The sequence below is a fragment of the Ahaetulla prasina genome, chromosome 2 (assembly GCF_028640845.1).
Source record: "Ahaetulla prasina isolate Xishuangbanna chromosome 2, ASM2864084v1, whole genome shotgun sequence".
Lineage (NCBI taxonomy): Eukaryota > Metazoa > Chordata > Lepidosauria > Squamata > Colubridae > Ahaetulla > Ahaetulla prasina.
In genome coordinates, this window is record NC_080540.1 from 172471578 (window position 1) to 172490869 (window position 19292).

A 19292-nucleotide genomic window follows, 5' to 3' on the forward strand; every position below is an offset into this window, starting at 1 on the left:
TGGATGGTCTCATTTTCTAATGGAAAGCATAGACAAAAAAAAAAAAAAAAACAGAGCGAAGAGAAAATGATTGTATAAAGGTTATAATAGTTTGGTGCCATAGAAAGGGTACCTCTCCTACGATTACACACTTCCAAATAATTGCATCAGAATAGGTTTGGCTAATTCAGTCTTCAGAAGAAATGTATTTTGCATGGAGAGATAACTACACTATTTGGAAGGGAATCTCTAACTCATTCTCCCATATGCTCCACTTCAACAGAGCTTACAATGTAACTCTGATAACCTGATAATGTTAAGTGATGGTGCTGCATTTTAGCTACCGTAAGTCTGTTGTAAACCTGTCCAGTGTGGATTAGTTAGTTAACTGCAGCTTTGGGGTGAACTCAACAGACACATCTAGCAAAGCAAAAAAAAAAACAGAACAAGTAAGGAAAATCTCCTGCCCCATTCTGCAATCTCTTTATTAGTCCTATTTATATGTTTAGGTAACCTTACTACCATAGACACCAAAAGAGGGAAGTAGTTGTAGAAAAAGTACAGGCATGAAGTAATAAAAATCAATTGGAGGGCTGAGAAAGCACTAGTCACGTAATGCTATGATAAATTACAGTGAACGTGTCTGTCCTCCATCATTGTGAGTCTTAACAATCACTATTTGACTGTCTTCTTTGCTGCTAATGTAGCTTTCAAAATCAATTCCCCATAGGCATTTTTTAGAACTGGACAGCCAGCTCCAATGTTACCCAGTATGTTTCTGCTAAATAAAAAATTTACACAAGTTAACCAGGAAGGCCAACCAGCCAGAACAGGGAAGTGCAAAAGCCCCCTTTCTGCTGGACAAGCATCATGAGTTCCATGTCAGAATGGGGAAGTCCTAGAATGGGTGAGAACCAAATTCTGACACGAACCAAAGAGATGATCACTCTTAGAACAGGCAGAAAGAAAGAAAGGGAAAAAAAATTGTTTTTATGGGAGCAAGCTTGAAGAATCCAGTTCATGTAACGTCCAAAATACAGTCTTGCTTCTTTGATGAGAAAGTAGCAGTTTTGAGGCACTGCTACTCAACACTGAGGAACTTTCTCTTCTTGGCTGTGTGGGTGTAAGGATGCCAGCGCCACTCCACGTCAGCGGTGTTCTCGTGCTCCAAGGTTCCCAGTTTGATCATATATACTGCAATATAAGAGAAGAAGAGTTTGAGCTGGCTGTCGTGCTCTGTGCTTCAGAGAATAAGCCCCACAATTCTGTTTTCAGTCCGGTTCAACGTCAGTCTCTGAATGTCCGCAGAAAATGATTTTTCAGGACAAAGAAAAATAAATCCTACCCGAACAATGGAAAGAATCCTTAAAATTCAGAGCACTTTATGCTGTGGCCGAGTTCATGCAGTTAAATGTTAATGGGGTTTGTTAAATTTTGGCTTTGTACTTTTTTTTTTTAACTTGAATTTATATCCCGCCCTTCTCCGAAGACTCAGGGTGGCTTACATTGTGTAAGGAAATAGTCTCATTCTATTTGTATATTTATATACAAAGTCAACTTATTGCCCCCAACAATCTGGGTCCTCATTTTACCTACCTTATAAAGGATGGAAGGCTGAGTCAACCTTGGGCCTGGTGGGACTCGAACCTGCAGTAATTGTAATTGCAGGCAGCTGTGTGTTAATAACAGGCTGCATTAGCCTGGTGAGCCACTTCCCAGCTCTAGTTGAGACCCTAGCCAGTGTAACACAACCAGAGGTTAGGGAATTGCGATATATGTGAACTCAAACTACCGTTCTTTAAATGGCCTAGCTGGCACACATCAGATCTTGTTCTAGGACCATGATGGCGAACCTATGGCAAGTGTGTCCAAAGTGGCACGCAGAGCCATGTTGCCTGGCACATGAAGCGTCGCCTGTTTCTCTTCTGGGTTTCTGGCATGCATGCGCACGTGACGATCAGCTGGCCTTTTTGCCTGTGGCAATGCCGTAAACTAGAAGAGCTGGTCTTCCATTTTCCTGCATGACCATGCGCACCAGCCAGCTGATTGTTGGGTGCATATATGCACCAGAAAGAGAAAGAGTACTTGGAAGAGTGGATGGCTGAAACCAGAAGTCCAGTAGCTGAAACCGAAAATTCATTTCCGGGCACGCACATGCACCCTGGGTAGCTCCTCTTCCGGGTTGCGGACCAGATGTTCGTGCGCTCCCTTTTTGGCACTTGGTGCCGAAAAGATTCACCATCACTGTTCTAGGCCAGCCAGACATTTCTGAAAGCAAACCCTGAAACCACAATAATAATTCCCAGCATTTGAGTCTCACGGATTACATTAAGCAACAGTATGTTTAAGGATGAGTCATGAAGTAAGCCATAACATATTGTTCTAAAATTGAGGAAACCACATTAGAGTTACTGCAGTAGGTGAACCCAGTCATCAGACTTCATTATTGAATGCTAGTTCCCCCCTCCACTCATATCACAATGATTTCGATGGACAAAAGCCAAGATTCTGATTTACAAGAAGCCTCTCAGGTTCTTCAAGTGTCAAGCTAAGATTTGAATCAGCAACTTCTTGATTATTATACATGCTCCTAACTGCATTGTCTTTAGATCAGAATGGGGACAGGATGAAATTCATACCAAACTCTAAAAAGGGTGATCCAATCGATTCTAGTGTTCAACAGGCACAGGAGTCATTTGAAAAATCTTGTGACCCATAAATATTGAAGAAGTGTGTTACTTTTTCTCTTCCCTGAAGCAAATGCACAGAAGGGATTCCACCCCCCGCCACCCGAAGGACAAAATTCACGGACAAATCTACACACTGGTCCAGTTTTCGAAGTGCATAGTGACAATCCAGGTAATACGAGTTATGTATGAAAGCACAAGAAGCACAGCAGCAAAAGATTTTTTTTGCACAGCATTCTCAAATGTGGTGCTCAATCAAATGTGGCAAACTATAATTCTCATAATTTCCAGCCAATGTGGCCATAGCCTATGAATTACAAGACTTGACCAAACGTAACTAGAGGACACCGCTCGTAAACTAGGAAGCCATTTTCTTTTAAGAAGAAAACTGTTCCATTATGTCATCTGTAGCATAATAAAGCAAGAATTGTCATAAAAGTTGCCTCTTTTTATTAGGAAGGAAATAAGCAGATTGACTCACGCTAGAAGTTGAGATCCTTTTGAAAAACACTGTTGTCAACCTCAGGGAAATCAGATTACAGCCCTTGACCCGAATTGTGAGAAAAATAACTGAGGACTCCACGTACTCTAAAAAATACTGCAATTTGCATACAGTACACTATGTCTTATTGCTTTAATTGCCATTTGTTGCAAATAGGGGTGGGGATTGGTGTTTCTTTATTGAGGAGTTAGCCATATTTTTAAAAAAGATGGGGAGAAAGGAAGTCAGATAACAAGATGGATTTCCTTTCTACGTGTGTTTATTCAAAGCTTGATATTTCTAATATTGACTTGGAGGTTTTACCTGAGAAAAGCCATTTCATTTAAGCCTGCAATGTAGTGACATTATAGATCAGCTTTGCCCATCCAGTGGATGCTGAACAATACCTAGAATTCCCAGTAGGACTTGCTCCAACACATAGATTATTCCAAAATCTCTTCTTCTTCTCTTCCTTCTCCTCCTCTTCCTTCTTCAATGCTTTTGATACTTACAGTATCAAGTGTCAAATACAGTATTAAAAGGTTGACTTAGCCTTCCATCCTTCTGAAGTCAGCAAAATGAGGAGCCAGATTGTTGGGGGTAATATTCTGACTGTAAACTGCTTAGAAAGTGCTGTAAAGGCACTGTGAAGCACTATATAAGTCTAAGTGCTATTGCTACAAAGTTGAAGTTGCCCCTCTGTTCGTTGCAGATTTGTTTTTCACATATTTATTCAGTCCACTTGCTAACCAGATGTCATGTTCAGACTTCTATCTTTTCCAACCACTTAACTGGATTCCCAATCCATGTGTGTGTGTGAGAGAGACAGACAGACAGACAGAGACATAGATACCATAGAAACACACAAAAATACAGTTTAGTCTAGTGGTTAAGACACCAAGCTAGAAAGCAGAAAACTATGAGCTGAAGTCTCGCCTTAGGCACGAAAGCCAGTTGGATGATCTTGGGCAATCATTCTCTCTCAGCCCAGTTCACCTCACAGAGTTGTTGTGGGGGAAATAGGAAGAGGAAGGTCTATTGGATACGTTCCCTTTCTTGAGTTATTTGTAAAAATAATAAAGGTGCGGTACAAATAAATAAAAATGTAGCAGATGCTAAGAGAACAGTGACTTGGTTAAAACTGCTCTGGCAAGTCAGTGATGTAGACAAAGTTTCTGATTTCACAGTTCATAGTTTGATGGTGATACTTACATTTCATTTCAAACCTTGGCCCAACCTCAGAGAGCTCCACATTCCGATGGTCAGTCTTCTTGTAAACATGGTGCCTGCCCCAGATAGTATTGGAAAATTACAGAGTAAGCACTGGGAAGAATGAAGAGCAGTCCTCTTCCCCAGCAACAGGCTCTTTGGTCCCTCCTCCACCTAAGTTTTTCTGCCCATTAAACCCAAATCACAGCTACTAAAATATGGACAAAGGGCAAACACTTCATTATTTCAAGCAAATCAGGAAAAGCCACACACACACACACCATATTGGCAAATGCCTCTCCTCATATTTGATGACCAAATCTAAATCAAACTAATAGTTGTCTGCCTTTTCAAGTGGCACCACATCTGAGGCGATCTCTTCATTCTCCCCATGGCACAGCCAGCGATCTCTTCATTCTCCCCATGGCACAGCCAGCTATGCATATTTGCATTCAATTCATCCCCTCTACAATTAACACTATCTGTTAACATCTGCATTCATATCTTCTTTGAGGGCACTACTGACAACGCAACTTGTTGATTGACTTTAGCTGACTCTACATTAATTAAACAACAGACAAACTATATTTTTGTGTTATATGTTGCATGAACCCAACTGCAGCATATCCCCTGTGGAACATAAGCCGGGGATAAAATTTATTTCTTTATTTACAAACTTTCATCCTGCCCACCATTGGGTACTTCAGTGATCGATGGGTATCACACATAAAGTGATTAACTGCCCACTAGATTACTGAAGACTCTGCAGAGGTAGCTTTCATGACCTATTGTATTTGGAAGCTGGTGGCAATTATTAAATAATGACAATCTCAAACTGATAGCAGGCAGCACTAGCTAAAGAAAAGTGCTGTGGCTTCCCTCCTTTGGCATTTTGAAAGAATCAATGAAGTGCAGAACTAAAGCAAATCCACAAATAATACCCTGAATGCCCTCCATGGCTGCCCATCCATTTTATTTCCAAAGCAGCTTGAAAAATGCTCTCTTATCTTTCTTCGGCCCAAGTCCCTTCACATGTGTTGGGACAACATTTCCCACAATCTACAACAAGTATAGTAATTATAATCCAACTATTCAACAGGGACCATATTGCAGAAGGTTGTACTACCACCCAGAGCATTGTCCGTGAACAAGAGCTCACAAGTGACAATAACAAAGAATCTAGCACCAGTGAAGTTTGCGTTCTCTTGGCTCCACTCTCATAATCATTTCTGCTGAGCCTCACCCAGCATCCAACCCAGGTACACATACCTGAAGGAGATATAGTCGTCTTGGTTAGCAAAGGTAATGACCCGCTTGCTGTCTTCTTTAGGTACTGGAAACAAGTATTTGAGAATGCTAGTGACCTATGAAGGAGAAAGGGGGAAATACCAGAACCTTGGTGGTAGAAAGTGGATGATGTGTGATGAAAGTTGGAAACAATAGTGAATGAAGTATCAAATGTTCTTGTAGCCTCAAAGTCAAGTTTTCCCTTAATGGGATCAGATTTAAAGAAATACGTAACTGAAAAACAATTGCAAGATCAGGCCAATAAATCAGGCTTAACTCACATGACAATCTTTGAATGTGCTTGACCATGGACCTCCCAAAATCCCCAGCTAGGATGATCTTTAGCAACTCAACTAAAATACTATTTGTATGATTTCTGGAACATAAAAAAGTGAGAAAACCTCCTGTGATTATGCTGCTTCTCTGATACTCACATCTTTACTTTATAAATACCATATAAAGAACACTGACAGATCCAGGCTAAAGTGATAATCCTACACTGACTTCTGTAGAGTGAATTCCACTGTTCTCAGGGGCTGAGTTCATAACATGCTAACCTAGGACAGTAAAAGATCTAACAGCTTTAACCCTGGGTTTTTTTTTTAGTTGTGGCTTAGTCTATTGAACAGACCCAGTGTGTCCAGCTGCTTTGATACATTTTGTAAACTCAAAGAGAGCAATCACATTTAGTGACTTTGGCATACGCTTTTGCCAGTAGATCTTACCGCCAAGTCAAACAGGATTTTCATCCCTCAGATGTTTTGCAGACCTGCTAGCTGCCTTCTCCATTTTGATTTTTAATCTCAGTCTAAACAGTTGTCAAACACCGAGGAAACAACATTCTGATCCACCACTTCATCTTACCCTCTGTCCAAGACGAGACGTGACATTGTGGAAGATGAGATGGGGGTTGGCTTCTGACATGGTGCCAATGTCTGGGATATCATGGCGCATGACCACGTTGCAAAGGGTGAAGTAGGCAGTGGGGCCAAAAGGCAGGTGGCTAACGATGAGTCCGTCTAAGTAATGAAGAAGTGGGAACAAGGAGCAGAGAAATTAGTTAGGCCCAGTTGCTACCAATGGAAGATGAACCCACCGAAAAAAGAAACCGTTATTATGACACAACCTGATGTCTGGGAATGATACTTTATCCACCAATTCTGCTTAAGCTTTGCTCATAACCAGCTACTCCATCTAGCTCAGCATCATCAGAAGCTTCAGATGGAAGTCTTCCCAATTCTACCTTTACCTTGGAGATCTGATCAGTGAACCTAGGGGGCACAGCCTACACTTTGCCACTAAATATAGAATAGAATAGAATAGAATTTTTTATTGGCCAAGTGTGATTGGACACACAAGGAATTTGTCTTGGTGCATATGCTCTCAGTGTACATAAAAGAAGAATTGAGAATATTAACTTCTATCTAGGGTCAAGTAAGCAGCATGCTGGATTTCAGCTCTTGTCAACCTGAGGCAAGCTAGCAAAGGATTGTTGAACCATAACATAAAGTTTCTGGAAGGCATTAAATTGCTTCTGAAGAGTAGAGCCACTGCCGATAGATGTGACCTCAAACAAGCAACTTCAGCCCATTTCCAAATGAGCGGAGCTGCACCTTCTGTACGATTCCATCAGACTGCCCTCTTCAAGTCCAGTACAAATGAAATAAAATGACCACTGAATCTCTACTAGATACGCTCTCATAACAACAGGTTTCAAAGCACAAGTATCTAGTGTGTACTGTTTACAAATCACTTACCTGGCACCCCTCTATGCTCATGCACCACCAGCAGGTCAGTGACCCCATTGGCTTTGCAGGCACGGACCAAAGCGCCCACCTCATGCCTGCCTCGGTTCATTCGCTGGGCCCCAGGGAAAATTAGCTTCACTTCCTAAACAGAGCATGGGAAAGACACATGAAATTATCGGCAGCCATTTACAATCAGATTTCTGAGCAGAAGCAACCGATGTGACCGTACCTAATGAAAACACGGGTTAGATTCACTCTACTGATTTTTTTTTAATCTGGAAAGCTTGAGCCGAGATCTTAAGAGGTGGATCTCCTGGCACAGTCTCTATTAAACCATTTGCTTTCACCTTCTAGCTGCCAGGGCTGAGCTGAACTGGGTATAATGTCTGGCTCAAAGTAAACCTCTTCAATGAGTTTCCCTTCTGGCAGGCCGGTAGCCAGATTTGAACTAGTCCCAGAAAGACTGCAAGTCCTCAAGCCTGCCCCATCAACCTGCTTTCTAAACCCATGCTTCCAACTAAACAGGGCAAACCATTTGCTGTTTACTTACTTTGGCAAACATCTTGAGGCGGGAGCTGGGGTCACGGGAGGTGGTAACCATAATACGGGGATCCTCCACACCAGCCCAGCGGTATTCATCATCCACATGACTCGTCACTCCTGCCAAGCCAATGACATAATTACAAACCTTCCCAGAGACAGACAGAGTCCCCAGAAAGCATTTAGAGGGCTCCAGGTTGGTATGGTAGCCCAGAGGTTTGGCTCCAGTAACCACTCACCTTCTGCCCCTCCATCATCAAACTCCAGTGCTTTCTGGAGGACCAGGGCTTCTTTCCGAAGTTCTGTGGGAATCAGGCAGTTCTCTAGAAGGGAAAAGCACAGATGACTTTTATAAAAAATTGTAAAAATCCACATGATTGGGTCTGTTATTGGTTCATTTATACAAATTATAATTCACCCAACTTCCAACAACTCTAGATGGTTTACCACTTAAAAGTAAAAATCACAAAACATTACACCAATAATATAACCCTGATTGCATAGTATAAAAGAATATATAAAATACAATAATTCAAGCAGACTGAATATAAAGAAACAAATAAGGAAAAGAAAAAATAAGACAAATATAAGAATAATTCAATCCTTTTGAGGAAGCAAAGCTGAGTCTTCCACTCACCAACTAGCATGCCCATCATTATTTGTTTTAGGTGAGTACTGTTAAGAACTGCAAGACCTAGCCCTTTCAATAGACTTTTGAAAAGAACAACATTCCCATCTATTTTATTTCCGTATTTATTAGAATTATATCCTGTTTTTTCCATTTCTCCTCCAATTTTATACCTAGAATGGCCATCTTTTGAAGTTGGTAAATGGAAACTGCCTGATGGAATGTCAGCTCTAGGGCTGAAGTGGGTCTTGAATCTGGGTCTTCCTTATCCTTACAATCATTACGCTATACTGGCTTTCTCAAAAATTACTTTTCAACAATTCTGTGAGATTGGCTGGCTGAACTATAACATGACTACATAAATCAGCATATCCCGTCTTAAAATCCAACCCTTGTTTGATTAGAATGCCAGACAAGCACTAAAGACACTTAGTTTCAAATCTCCATAAAGCTATTAATTCATGGATAATTGTGCAACTAGTCTACCTCTCAAGGTTATTTGTGAAGATACCTTTTGAGGAAAAATCTTGAGTAAATGAAAGGAAACATGAGGAAAAATTGTAATAAGTGAATAAAAAGAACATTGGTTCAATTATAGGACAAACTATACATGTTTTCTTAGATATAGGATCCACTAAGTTTAGTAGGGCTTCAAGTTTCATGTTCTCACAAAATACAATCCTGTTGTTATACATCGCAATTCCAAGTCATTAATGTGTACCATCCAGAGCCTTTTTAATTTTTTCTTTCTTTTCTTGAAGAGTTCGGAGTTTTTCTTCTTGAGCTTTGCGGTAAAGATACTCCCGCCTCTGACGAGCCTCCCGACGCAACTAAGAAAGTACAAATGCACCAATTAGATTCATTAAGATAATTTTTTTTTCATTTTCTTTCTGTCTTCAATATACTTAGTGATGGGGGGGTGGAACGGATCTGTCCTTGAAACATTTGTTAAAAATCCAGACATTTTTAACTTTTGAGTTAGATATTCAGACAGGCCACAATTAAAACAGAGTAGGGCTGTAATCCTACAGTTGCTTCCTTGGGAATAAGCCCCATCAAATTTAGTTGGATTGCTAAGTAAACATTTGAAGAATTATGGGGCATTTTTTTAAAAAAAAAATCTAACAAACTATTTACTAAATCTACACTACTATTAATCTTCTCATCGTTTCCATCACCAATCTCTTTCCACTTATGACTGTAACTTTTTGTTGCTATCATTAAGGGTTAAATTGCAGCCTATGACCATCATTTGTGTTGTAAATGTTGTACCTTTGATGAAGGTTTTTTTTTTCTTTTATGTACACTGAGAGCATATACACCAAAACAAATTCCTTGTGTGTCCAATCACACTTGGCCAATAAAATTCTATTCTATTCTAATTCAATATACCTAGAAAGCAACAGGCCGAGAAGCCTGATCAAAATATAGGTAACTTCTTTTTTTTTTTTAATTCAAAAAGTTTTACAGAAAATTTTTTCCACCACCTCCCCTCCCCCCTCTCTTCACAACCCCCTCCCCCCCCCGACTTCCCGGAACGAGCACAAGGTATAGTTAAAGATAAAACAAACATATGCTAAAAAAATACAATCATCAATTCCTAACTTCCCCCAAAAACAATCAAAAATAATACATCATAATCATTCAAAAACAGTCTGATAACTCTTAGTCTGATATCTACTTTGAATATAGTTAATCCATTTTTTCCATTCCTTTAAGTATCTTTCTTGCGTATTGTCTTTCAAAAAGGCTGATATTTTCGCCATCTCTAGTTCTTACCATGATCTCCCTAGAACATCGCAGACTCGACCACGTTACGATTTACTTTCTTTCAATCAATCACTTCCGCCCTTGACGTCGGTTCTCATTGGTCAGGAGAAACGACCTATAATAGATGGGAATGAAAAACCCGAAGGAAAGCCTCAGGCCCACACCAAACATGGCCGAACAAAGGGAGGTGACGTAATGAGAACGCGTGCCCGAAGCCTCCACGGTGACGTCAGTAAAATGCGCGCGCAGATGATGTTTCCGCACAGCAATATCAGTTAGATTTGTATACCGCTTCATAGTGCCTTTATAGCTTTATAGGCTATTGAGTACCGAGTAACATTGTTGCGATTTTCTTTTTCTAAGAAATACTGGGATCTAGATTTCCTCCCCGCAACCCTCTGCCTTCCCTCTTTCTCTGCGTCTCCAAAGTGATCCCCTTCCATCAGTAGGCGAAAAAGCATGAATACGGAACAAAGATCTCTAGTGGATCCTTTTTTCATATTTCGTATATTCTCCCGCACTTCTGCCCCCATAAATTCCAATCTGAAGGAGAAATGAAAATGCTCTTGGGGGCTTTTAGGAGAGAAACTCAGAAAACTGAGTTGCCAGCATTCTTACCGCCGCGAGACGGCACACAGAAAGTATTTTGATCCACTGAGTTAATTTTTTTTTCATCCCTGATATGATACCCATATATTTGGTGGTGGTGGGGATCTCTGATCAGCTTTATCGATTCAAAAGATATATATCACCACCCTTGTTCGAAATATCAGAGGGCGCTGCATACATACAAGCCCGCGTACACAACACACACAAACTCCCTTAATAAACATGATCCTTGTTTAAGCCTATAAAACAAATGTTTATCCACCCCAGCAACTTCAACTTATGTGGACTTCAACGAGCTGGTTGAAGAACTCTGGAAGTTGAAGCCTCCACATAATTGCTAAAATTGACAAACGCCACTCTAGAAATAAAGGGAAAAACTTCGCAACCGGAAGCGGCTATGCTTATTATCCGAAGCTGTATTGTCGCTTCTCTACCTCGGTTTGCAGCCGATTGGTCAAAGATGAACATATTTCTGATCTTATTGGGCGTGGAAGAAGAGAAGGTGGAGTCCTGTTTTAACAGCAGTAGTACAGGAAGTCAATTGAGAAAAGCGGATCGGGTGCAGTGAGAGAACTTGGAGGAGGTTGAGCTATCAGCTGTCTTCGCTAGAGGAAGACCTATGAAGTTATCCTGATATATTTGCTTACGAACTAAGGTATCTTCTTTCTTTCTTTAGATTAGCCCGATCATAGTTGCAGGTAGAAAGAATGAGAGGCTTGTAGCATCTCAGGATTCTTTTATTGTGGCGTCATAAATTAGAATTAGAATAAAATGAGCTGGAAGGGACCATGGAGATCTTCTAATCCAGCCCCCAGCTGAAGCAGGAGAACCTATATGGCTTTAGCTAAGTGACTGCCCAGTCGCTTCTTAAAAACCTCCAGTGATGGAGCGCCATAATTTCTGAAGGCATGCTGTTCCACTGGTTGATTGTCCTCACTGTTAGGAAGTTTCTCCTTAATTCCAGGTTGCTTCTCTGATTAGTTTCCAACCATTGTTTCTTGTCCTCTGGTGCTTTAGAGAATAATTTGACTCCCCCTTCTTTGTGGAAGCCCCTCAAATACAGGAATACTACTGAGTAAGACTGCAATAGATTCAGTCAATAGATTAGCTTTACAGTAATGCAACCTGTTCGTGTAATATCTGGCCCTGGAAATGACGGGTGTAGCGAAGCAGAATAAACTCGTGGATCAGTCAGAACTCTTTAAAGTCTTCAAATACTGTAATCATTTTGAACTCTGGAGGAAGGTTGGATCAAATATGCAGTTTACATGTTTTAAAAGGGAAGAGAAAGGTGAGGGGGGGGTGTTGGAAGAATTGTCTATCTGGGTTCAGTTCCAAGTGTGGAGAAAGACCCTGGAAACATGGAGGCTATTTGGAACTATGGTTTAATGGTGGACAGGACCACATAGTTTGAGGTCCTGGGCAAAATGAGCACATGGGTGAGAGATTTATACCCTCTGTTGGCCTTTGGACTTGCTTCCTGTTCCTGTGGCAAGAAATGTATCCTGATTGGTTGTCAGACTCCCATGGGGCCATGCAGGGGTAACTTTGTAGGTTGTCTTGAGTCCCAGACTTGGTTGAATCTTGTTGGGTGATGTAATCTTCTCAGGTGTCATGTGGTGAGATGGGTCCTATTGTGTCCTGAGGGTGAAGGTCTTTTGTGTTGTAGATAAGCTGGCCCAGCCTTTCTGGGGCTATTAACGAAGGTGGGGGCTGTTTTCCAAGAGCATGTTTCTCCTTTTCTCATCCAGGGAGGTATAATATTCTGCCTTTTTAATATTTCTTAGAATATTTCATTCTTCTAGGAGAGGAGTAGGTGCTAACTTTCTACAGTGGTATTGGGCCTAATGAAGCAGAGCAATTCTGGGTATGTCTGTGCCGAAGTAAGTCTTTCTGACTCCAGTGGGGTTTTGGCTGGTATTGTCACCACAATACCCGACTATGATAGCTCCTAAAATTCTTTGCCAAAGGAAGCTTAGTTCGAGTTTTCCTTTATGCCTTTCCAACAGCAGAAGTTGTATTGATTCAGACAGGTTTTCAGCTGAGAGTGTTTTGTAAATATGGACACAGATCCAAATATTGTATATCTGGATGGAAAGAAACAAGCTTTTCTCACCTTTCCTTTCTCTTATAGTCCTAAATGCGTTCTAAATATTGCACAAACAGTTGTACGGTCCTGCTAAATGGAGTACAGAGCTTGAAATTTGAAATCTTTATTGTCAGTGCACAATATATGTACAATGCGATTGGTTGAGCTCCCTCAGTGCACCATCCCTCAAAAGCCTGAAAAGATAGTGGATCTTTTTTTAAAAAAAAAAACATCCTGTCAGCATTCCTCACTTTGCTTTGTTTTCAGAGATCCTTCCTTCTCCAATGGAGGATATCCCATTCAGTAGGTTTGTCCATCTTCTTTACAATATTTTGAAAAAAATATTGCTGTTGGGACAAAAGACAGGGAATCTGCCTCTACCAGTTGTATGCATCTACATCTGGCTCTAACTGATGGTTAAATAGGTTGCAAATGGCTTTAATTGTTTAACTTGTGATCTTATTTGGGGCTTTTCATTGTTGTTTTTTGCCGTTAAGTGGTTTTGAACACTATTTGATGGAAAGACGGTGTGGAAATTAAATATTTAAATAAATTAAATAAGGTAATAATTTACATCAACATGAATGCTTATCTATTATAGCAGAAATTCTTGAAACTTGTGTGACACAAGGTCGAATAGAATCAATTGCACAATTTTCCATTCAGATGGCTCCTGCAGTGGACATTGGACAAATTGAAATATGTGAGGAATTGGACCGTGTTATCCTTCACCTTTTTGATGCTCTAGAAATCCTCCAGACCAAGAGAGAAGCTTTTAATAGCATGGTGGAGCAGGTGAGAACATGGCAGATAAGACCTGGGTAAAGGCCAAGGGCATGCTGCCAAATGATGGGGTCATTTTCTCTTTCCCCAGCTGTTGCTGCAGTTGGGCAGAGCTGTTGATTCCTTTTTGGAAAATGTGTCATAGAGATTGCCTTTGTATTCCTAGGGTCAGAAAATCTAGAATCAGTTCATTCTCTTTTCAAGATGACTTAAGAATTCTGGCAGTTGTAACTGTTCGCATTTAAGTTATCTGGTCAGAAAGATTGCTATAAGATGTGGTTTGATTTTGCCTCTCCAGGGTTGGTTCTCACTCTCCAAATCTCGCTATGCCATGGGTAACAAATCTGTATCTACCCTGCAATATGGACACCAGATGACACCACTTGTTCGGATAGAAACTGGGTGAGCAGGGAAAATTGCTCTATTTTGGCAGGGAGGGATATGGTGGGGAATAAAGGCAGCAGCTGTAATCATACATTGTGCTAAACCAAAATATGGTTGCCTTGCTTTTCGTTTAGTTGTACAGACACAATCATTGTGCTTAATGGATTATGATTTATGGCTTAATGTCTTGTATAAACCCAGTCAACTTAAGAATGAGTTCCAATCATTGATTTCCAATCAATCATGTCTTTATCTCAAATTTCTATCTAATTGGACTTAACAGACTACCTATTAATACAAATGGTGTACAGAATTTTCCTTCCTCAAGCCTATGAACCACTGAAACCACACAATGTTTTCATGAACTGCTGAAAACAGGCTCTATATTATTTATTATTAAATTTATATGCTGGCCATTTTCATTAAAATCTCATTAAAAATGCATACAATGGTTCATGAAAACATTGTATGGCTTCAGTGGTTCATTATCTCAAGAAGAATGCCCCCCCCCCGCCCATCATTTTTAATAATAGCCAGCCCATACACAAGTATAAGGTGTCTATAAATCAAATGTTCTTAATCTAGGGGCTAATAGTAAGTCGCTAACCAGTATAATGACCTTCAACGAAAGAGAAAAACAGTAACTTGGTGCTTTTGCTCTTGCCTTTTGAATTTTTCTAAAAGCAGATGGGATCTATTTTGCATTCTTTTTATTGGAACCTCCCTGCAAATATTTAAACTATTATTTAGTGCTATTATTTCCATTGCCATTCAGCAGGGGAATAGTAGGAATTAAAGAGTTAGTTAGATGCATCAGATTGGGGGAGATTGCTCCATTCCATAATAGCTTTTCCAAAGCATCAGGTCATCCTAATAATTCCACGAATTGTTAATCCAACTCCCTTTGTAAGAAGGGACGGTTTCACTTGGCTGTATTCAATCAAACTTTAATTATGAGTGCTTTGTTCTCTAAGGTTTTAGACAAGTGAGGGTTTTGTTATTATTATTATTATTATTTATTATTATTTATTCGATTTTTATACCGCCCTTCTCCCGAAGGACTCAGGGCGGTGTACAGCCAAGGTAAAACAAAACGGTACAATATACAATTTAAAATACAGATTAAAAAACTTATTAGATAGTTGGCCTAAAAACTTTAAAATATATAAAACTAAAAAACCCCTTAAAATTAATAATAGAAAATTTAAAACCAAATAAAATTTAAGCCAGCCCCGTGCGAATAAATAGATGTGTTTTCAATTCGCGGCGGAAGGTCCGAAGGTCAGGTATTTGGCGTAAACCCAGGGGAAGTTCATTCCAGAGGGTGGGAGCCCCCGCAGAGAAGGATCTTCCCCTGGGGGCCGCCAGCCGACATTGCTTGGCGGACGGCACCCTGAGAAGTCCCTCTCTGTGAGAGCGTACGGGTCGGTGGGAGGCATGAGGTAACAGCAGGCCTGTTATGGATATTTTGGATTGCTTTGTTGATAAACTCAGTACTGGAAGATTGTTTTATTTCTTCGATTTTGGGAAAAGGACTGGAAAAACCTAGATTCAAATCCCATGTGGAAAACTCTTTGGCAAATCTTGACCCAATAGTTCCCCCATAATCTGATCTACATCACAGTGTTGTTCTGGAATAGCATTGATAGGGGCAATTATAATATACACCTATGAAGAAAGAGAGAGCTAAAACTGAAATGATCTCTTTCTCAGACAGCCCCAAATAATAATTATCCCTATTCCCTATTCCTTGGAAATGAATCGGTTTCAGACTAAATGTTCAGTCTTGCGTATGACTCTCTATTTCTTCCATCTAGCAAGGCAGATGATGGGCAGACTCAGTTTCACGTGATCACAGACGATGCTTTCAAAGGGAAGGATGAAAGCCCAAATATTGTGGAAGAGATTGGCCCCAGTGAACAAGGTAAAAGGAACAAAACCCACAAGATTTTTGAACCCACTTGATCAGAATTCATAAGAAACTGCAATCATTTTGCCAAAGTCTGTCTGAATCTTTCCCTGCCAGATGGCTCTTAAAATGACTGTTGGTTACTATATTAATACTAAAAATCAAAGATGTAACTGTTTGGTGAAATAAACACTGTGCAGTAGAAACACAAATCAGAAATTCTTTATCCCCAATAATATGAAAACTACAATGCAACCATTCAAAGGAAGAGTTCAAGGAAGCTATCGAAAATACCAGAAATCAGACTCAATCGCTGTTCAAAGATAGGGATGAGAACTGTCCAACTGCGCATTCTAAAAGGAGCTACAATAGGCATCCTGAGAATTGTAGTTCAACAACATCTGTTTCCTGCTTGCCAGTCTCCTTTGATTGAAGGTACTATTTGATTGCTTTTAGTTCTACGACGACGAAAAGGTCCAGGAAAAGCAGAGGATGTGGCCCAACCCCAGAATACAGCATCCCAGCCTGCAGAGAGCTTAGGCCACCAAGACCCCCTGAACTGGTTTGGCATCCTTGTGCCTCAAAGCCTCCGACAAGCTCAGAAGATTTTCCGAGAAGGTGAGTCAAATGGCAGCTGGGATAATCACAGTGAATGCCATCTGCACTTCTGTCCTCTTCTGATTCCATGTCTAAAGATCTAAGAAAAAAATACTATCATGCAGCCTTTGGCTTTCTTATGTGAAAGGGCAGCAGACCACCAATTGGGGGAGTTGCTCTGTGGCCGAGTTCTGTTCATATTATCGTAGTCACCATCTGAGGAATCAAACTAAATTTCTGTATTCAATGCAACCCTATTATATTGTGGCACTTCCTACATGCAATAAGGGTGTTACTCCTGATCTGTAATTTATGTATTTATTATTTATTTAATTTATATTGCATCTATTATTTTTATAAAGAACTCAAGGCGATGAGCATAACTAACCCTCCTCTTTCCTCTGATTTTCCCCACAACAACAACCCTGTGAGATGGGTTAGGCTGGAGAGAGTGACTGGTCCAAAGTCAGATGAGCTTTTTAGAAATCTTCCCCATTCATAAAACAGTTTTTCCAACCAAAATGCCATACGGATAAAAGGAGATTCCAGCTCCTGGAATTCCCAGAGTTTGGCAACATGGAAGTTGAATGTTCTATCATATCTGGAAACAATCCAATTTATAGGACAGAGGAGAACGGAATTTCTCTTTTTAAAAATACTATTTAGGTTTGCCTATTGATAACCCCTTTTTCATTTTGTCCTGTTTCAGGAATCAACCTGGCTGCAGAAATTGCCTCAATACAAAGTGAAATTGAGGCGACTCGAAGTTATTACCAGTTACTGCTGGAAAAAAAACAAAAACTGGTAGCTGGAAAGAAGCAGTACTCTCCTTGATCAATAATGATCATCTCTCCTGATATAATATAAGCTATAAAAGTATAGCTTATATTGGAGCAGTTTTGGAAACCTCGATGTTCTGAACTGTTTTTAAATCTCTATGTAAAAGATAATTATAATTATTAATGGCTTTGTAAGTTACAGGTGCACTTTAGAAAGATTTGTTTGCACAAAGCTAAAATTGATGTATATATTTTAAAATAAAGCATAGCTGGAAAATCTAGCTTAGTGTATATATTCTTCATCTTGCCTTTTTTTCTTATTTGTCTGAAGCAATATGTCTCTTAAAGTATTGAAACAAATGTCTTTTGTTTATAGATTTGATTTTCATATGTCTTATATGCTTTCATCATAAGCAAAACTTTTCTGTCTATCCAACCAAAAACAGTTTTACATAAGGCACACATTTTGATTGTGATTAATCTGTGGGGGCTTTTTAAAATTTGACATCTTGAAGGAAAAAAGTGGCAATCCCAAAGAAATAGGCCCCTATATTGTCTTATTTGGCTATGTATCTCTTTAAGAAAGAGTTCAACAGGTTAACTGTGGTTTTTCATTTTAATAAATAATTCTCCTCTGCCTATTGTGGTTGCTGATATTTTAATTTCTTCTAATGACAAAGTTGTGGGTGATTTTGAAAATGAGCCCCTAAATCACTTTTTTAAAATTATTGAGAGACAGGGCACTAGAGGAATATTGGAAATTGCCTTAAATCAAATAACCCCCCGGTGTGTTGTCGCCGGGGTGGGGGGTTATTTTATTATTTTTCTTTTTATTCTTTTTATTTCTTTTATATGCTGTTTTTATATCCTTGTATGCCGCCTTGAGTCCCATGTAGGCATGGGACTTGAGTAGGCAGCAATATAAAATTTCTAAATAAATAAAGCTACCACTGAGTTCACAGCACACTAAATCAGTATGTTGTTATTGTTAGTTAAGAAGTTGTGTCTGACCCATCACGACCCCGTGGACAAGGTTCCTCCAGGCCTTCCCATTCTCTACTATCCCCCGTAGTCCATTTAAGCTCACACCTACTCCTTCAGTGACTCCATCCAGCCACCTTGTTCTCTGCTGTCCCCGTCTTCTTTTGCCCTCAATCGTTCCCAGCATTTGACTCTTCTCCAGTGAGTCCTTCTTTCTCATTAGGTGGCCAAAGTATTTCAGTTTCATCTTCAGGATCTGGCCTTCTAAAGAGCAGTCAGGGTTGATCTCCTCTAGGACTGACTTGTTTGTTCGCCTTGCAGTCCAAGGGACTTGCAGGAGTATTCTCCAGCACCAGAGTTCAAAGGCCTCAATTCTTTGGCACTCAGCCAAACAGTATGGTGTTGGGTAAACTTACCATAGTTATCATAACTTATTCAAAAGTCACTGGTTGCTTATTCTATTTTAGTAGGCAATTGGATTTGAGGGTTTCAGGTGGAGATGTTCCTTCTTGTATCTGCTGGAGTTGCTCCAGCAATTTGAAGCAAAAGGGTTTCCAGAAAGGTAAGCTCAAATGCTGAAGAAGTGTACCCCACCCCCACCCCTTGCAAGGGTTTGCCATGATGAACCCAGACATACTGCAAATCAGAGGTGGGTTTCAGCAGGTTCTGACCAGTTCTGGAAAACCGGTAGCGGAAATTTTGAATAGTTCAGAGAACCGCTAGTAAAATTTCTCACTGGCCCCGCCCCCATTTATTCTCTGCCTCCCAAGTCCCAGCTGATCAGGAGGAAATGGGGATTTTGCAGTAACCTTCCCCTGCCACATCCACAGAA

At 40.2% G+C, this 19292-nt stretch overlaps 2 protein-coding genes across 4 annotated transcripts; one reads left to right on the plus strand and one right to left on the minus strand.

Moving 5' to 3' along the window:
• Nucleotides 1-440: 440 nt before the first annotated feature.
• IMP4 (IMP U3 small nucleolar ribonucleoprotein 4) lies at nucleotides 441-10494 on the minus strand. Its single transcript, XM_058167195.1, has 9 exons — nucleotides 10339-10494; nucleotides 9281-9389; nucleotides 8171-8254; nucleotides 7942-8051; nucleotides 7401-7533; nucleotides 6508-6662; nucleotides 5626-5720; nucleotides 4360-4433; nucleotides 441-1173 (listed from the first exon to the last, which is right to left on the minus strand). The coding sequence occupies exons 1-9, from the start codon at nucleotides 10339-10341 to the stop codon at nucleotides 1061-1063; spliced, it is 876 nt and encodes a 291-aa protein (XP_058023178.1). The 5' UTR covers nucleotides 10342-10494; the 3' UTR covers nucleotides 441-1060.
• A 943-nt stretch (nucleotides 10495-11437) lies between these two features.
• CCDC115 (coiled-coil domain containing 115) lies at nucleotides 11438-17760 on the plus strand. Of its 3 annotated transcripts, none has more exons than XM_058167197.1 (6): nucleotides 11438-11593; nucleotides 13694-13822; nucleotides 14109-14212; nucleotides 16012-16118; nucleotides 16560-16721; nucleotides 17410-17760. In XM_058167197.1, exons 2-6 carry the CDS (start codon nucleotides 13694-13696, stop codon nucleotides 17532-17534), a joined length of 627 nt encoding a protein of 208 aa, XP_058023180.1. In that variant the 5' UTR covers nucleotides 11438-11593; the 3' UTR covers nucleotides 17535-17760. The 3 variants fall into 3 exon arrangements, with proteins under 3 accessions (XP_058023180.1, XP_058023179.1, XP_058023181.1); XM_058167196.1 differs by having other exon boundaries at nucleotides 11456-11593; nucleotides 13629-13822; XM_058167198.1 differs by having other exon boundaries at nucleotides 11469-11593; nucleotides 13632-13822.
• Nucleotides 17761-19292: the final 1532 nt, after the last annotated feature.

Excerpts from the sequence above, each read along its gene's own strand:
- IMP4 (XM_058167195.1), bottom strand. Across the intron at positions 8,255-9,280 it reads AATTAAAAAGGCTCTGGATG|AGAACTGCCTGATTCCCACA; the intron begins GTACACATTAAT and ends TTTCCCTTCTAG. Across the intron at positions 7,534-7,941 it reads GCCTCAAGATGTTTGCCAAA|GAAGTGAAGCTAATTTTCCC; the intron begins GTAAGTAAACAG and ends TGCTCTGTTTAG.
- CCDC115 (XM_058167197.1), top strand. The coding sequence starts at position 13,694 with ATGGCTCCTGCAGTGGACATTGGACAAATTGAAATATGTGAGGAATTG. Across the intron at positions 16,119-16,559 it reads GATTGGCCCCAGTGAACAAG|TTCTACGACGACGAAAAGGT; the intron begins GTAAAAGGAACA and ends GATTGCTTTTAG. Across the intron at positions 16,722-17,409 it reads TCAGAAGATTTTCCGAGAAG|GAATCAACCTGGCTGCAGAA; the intron begins GTGAGTCAAATG and ends GTCCTGTTTCAG.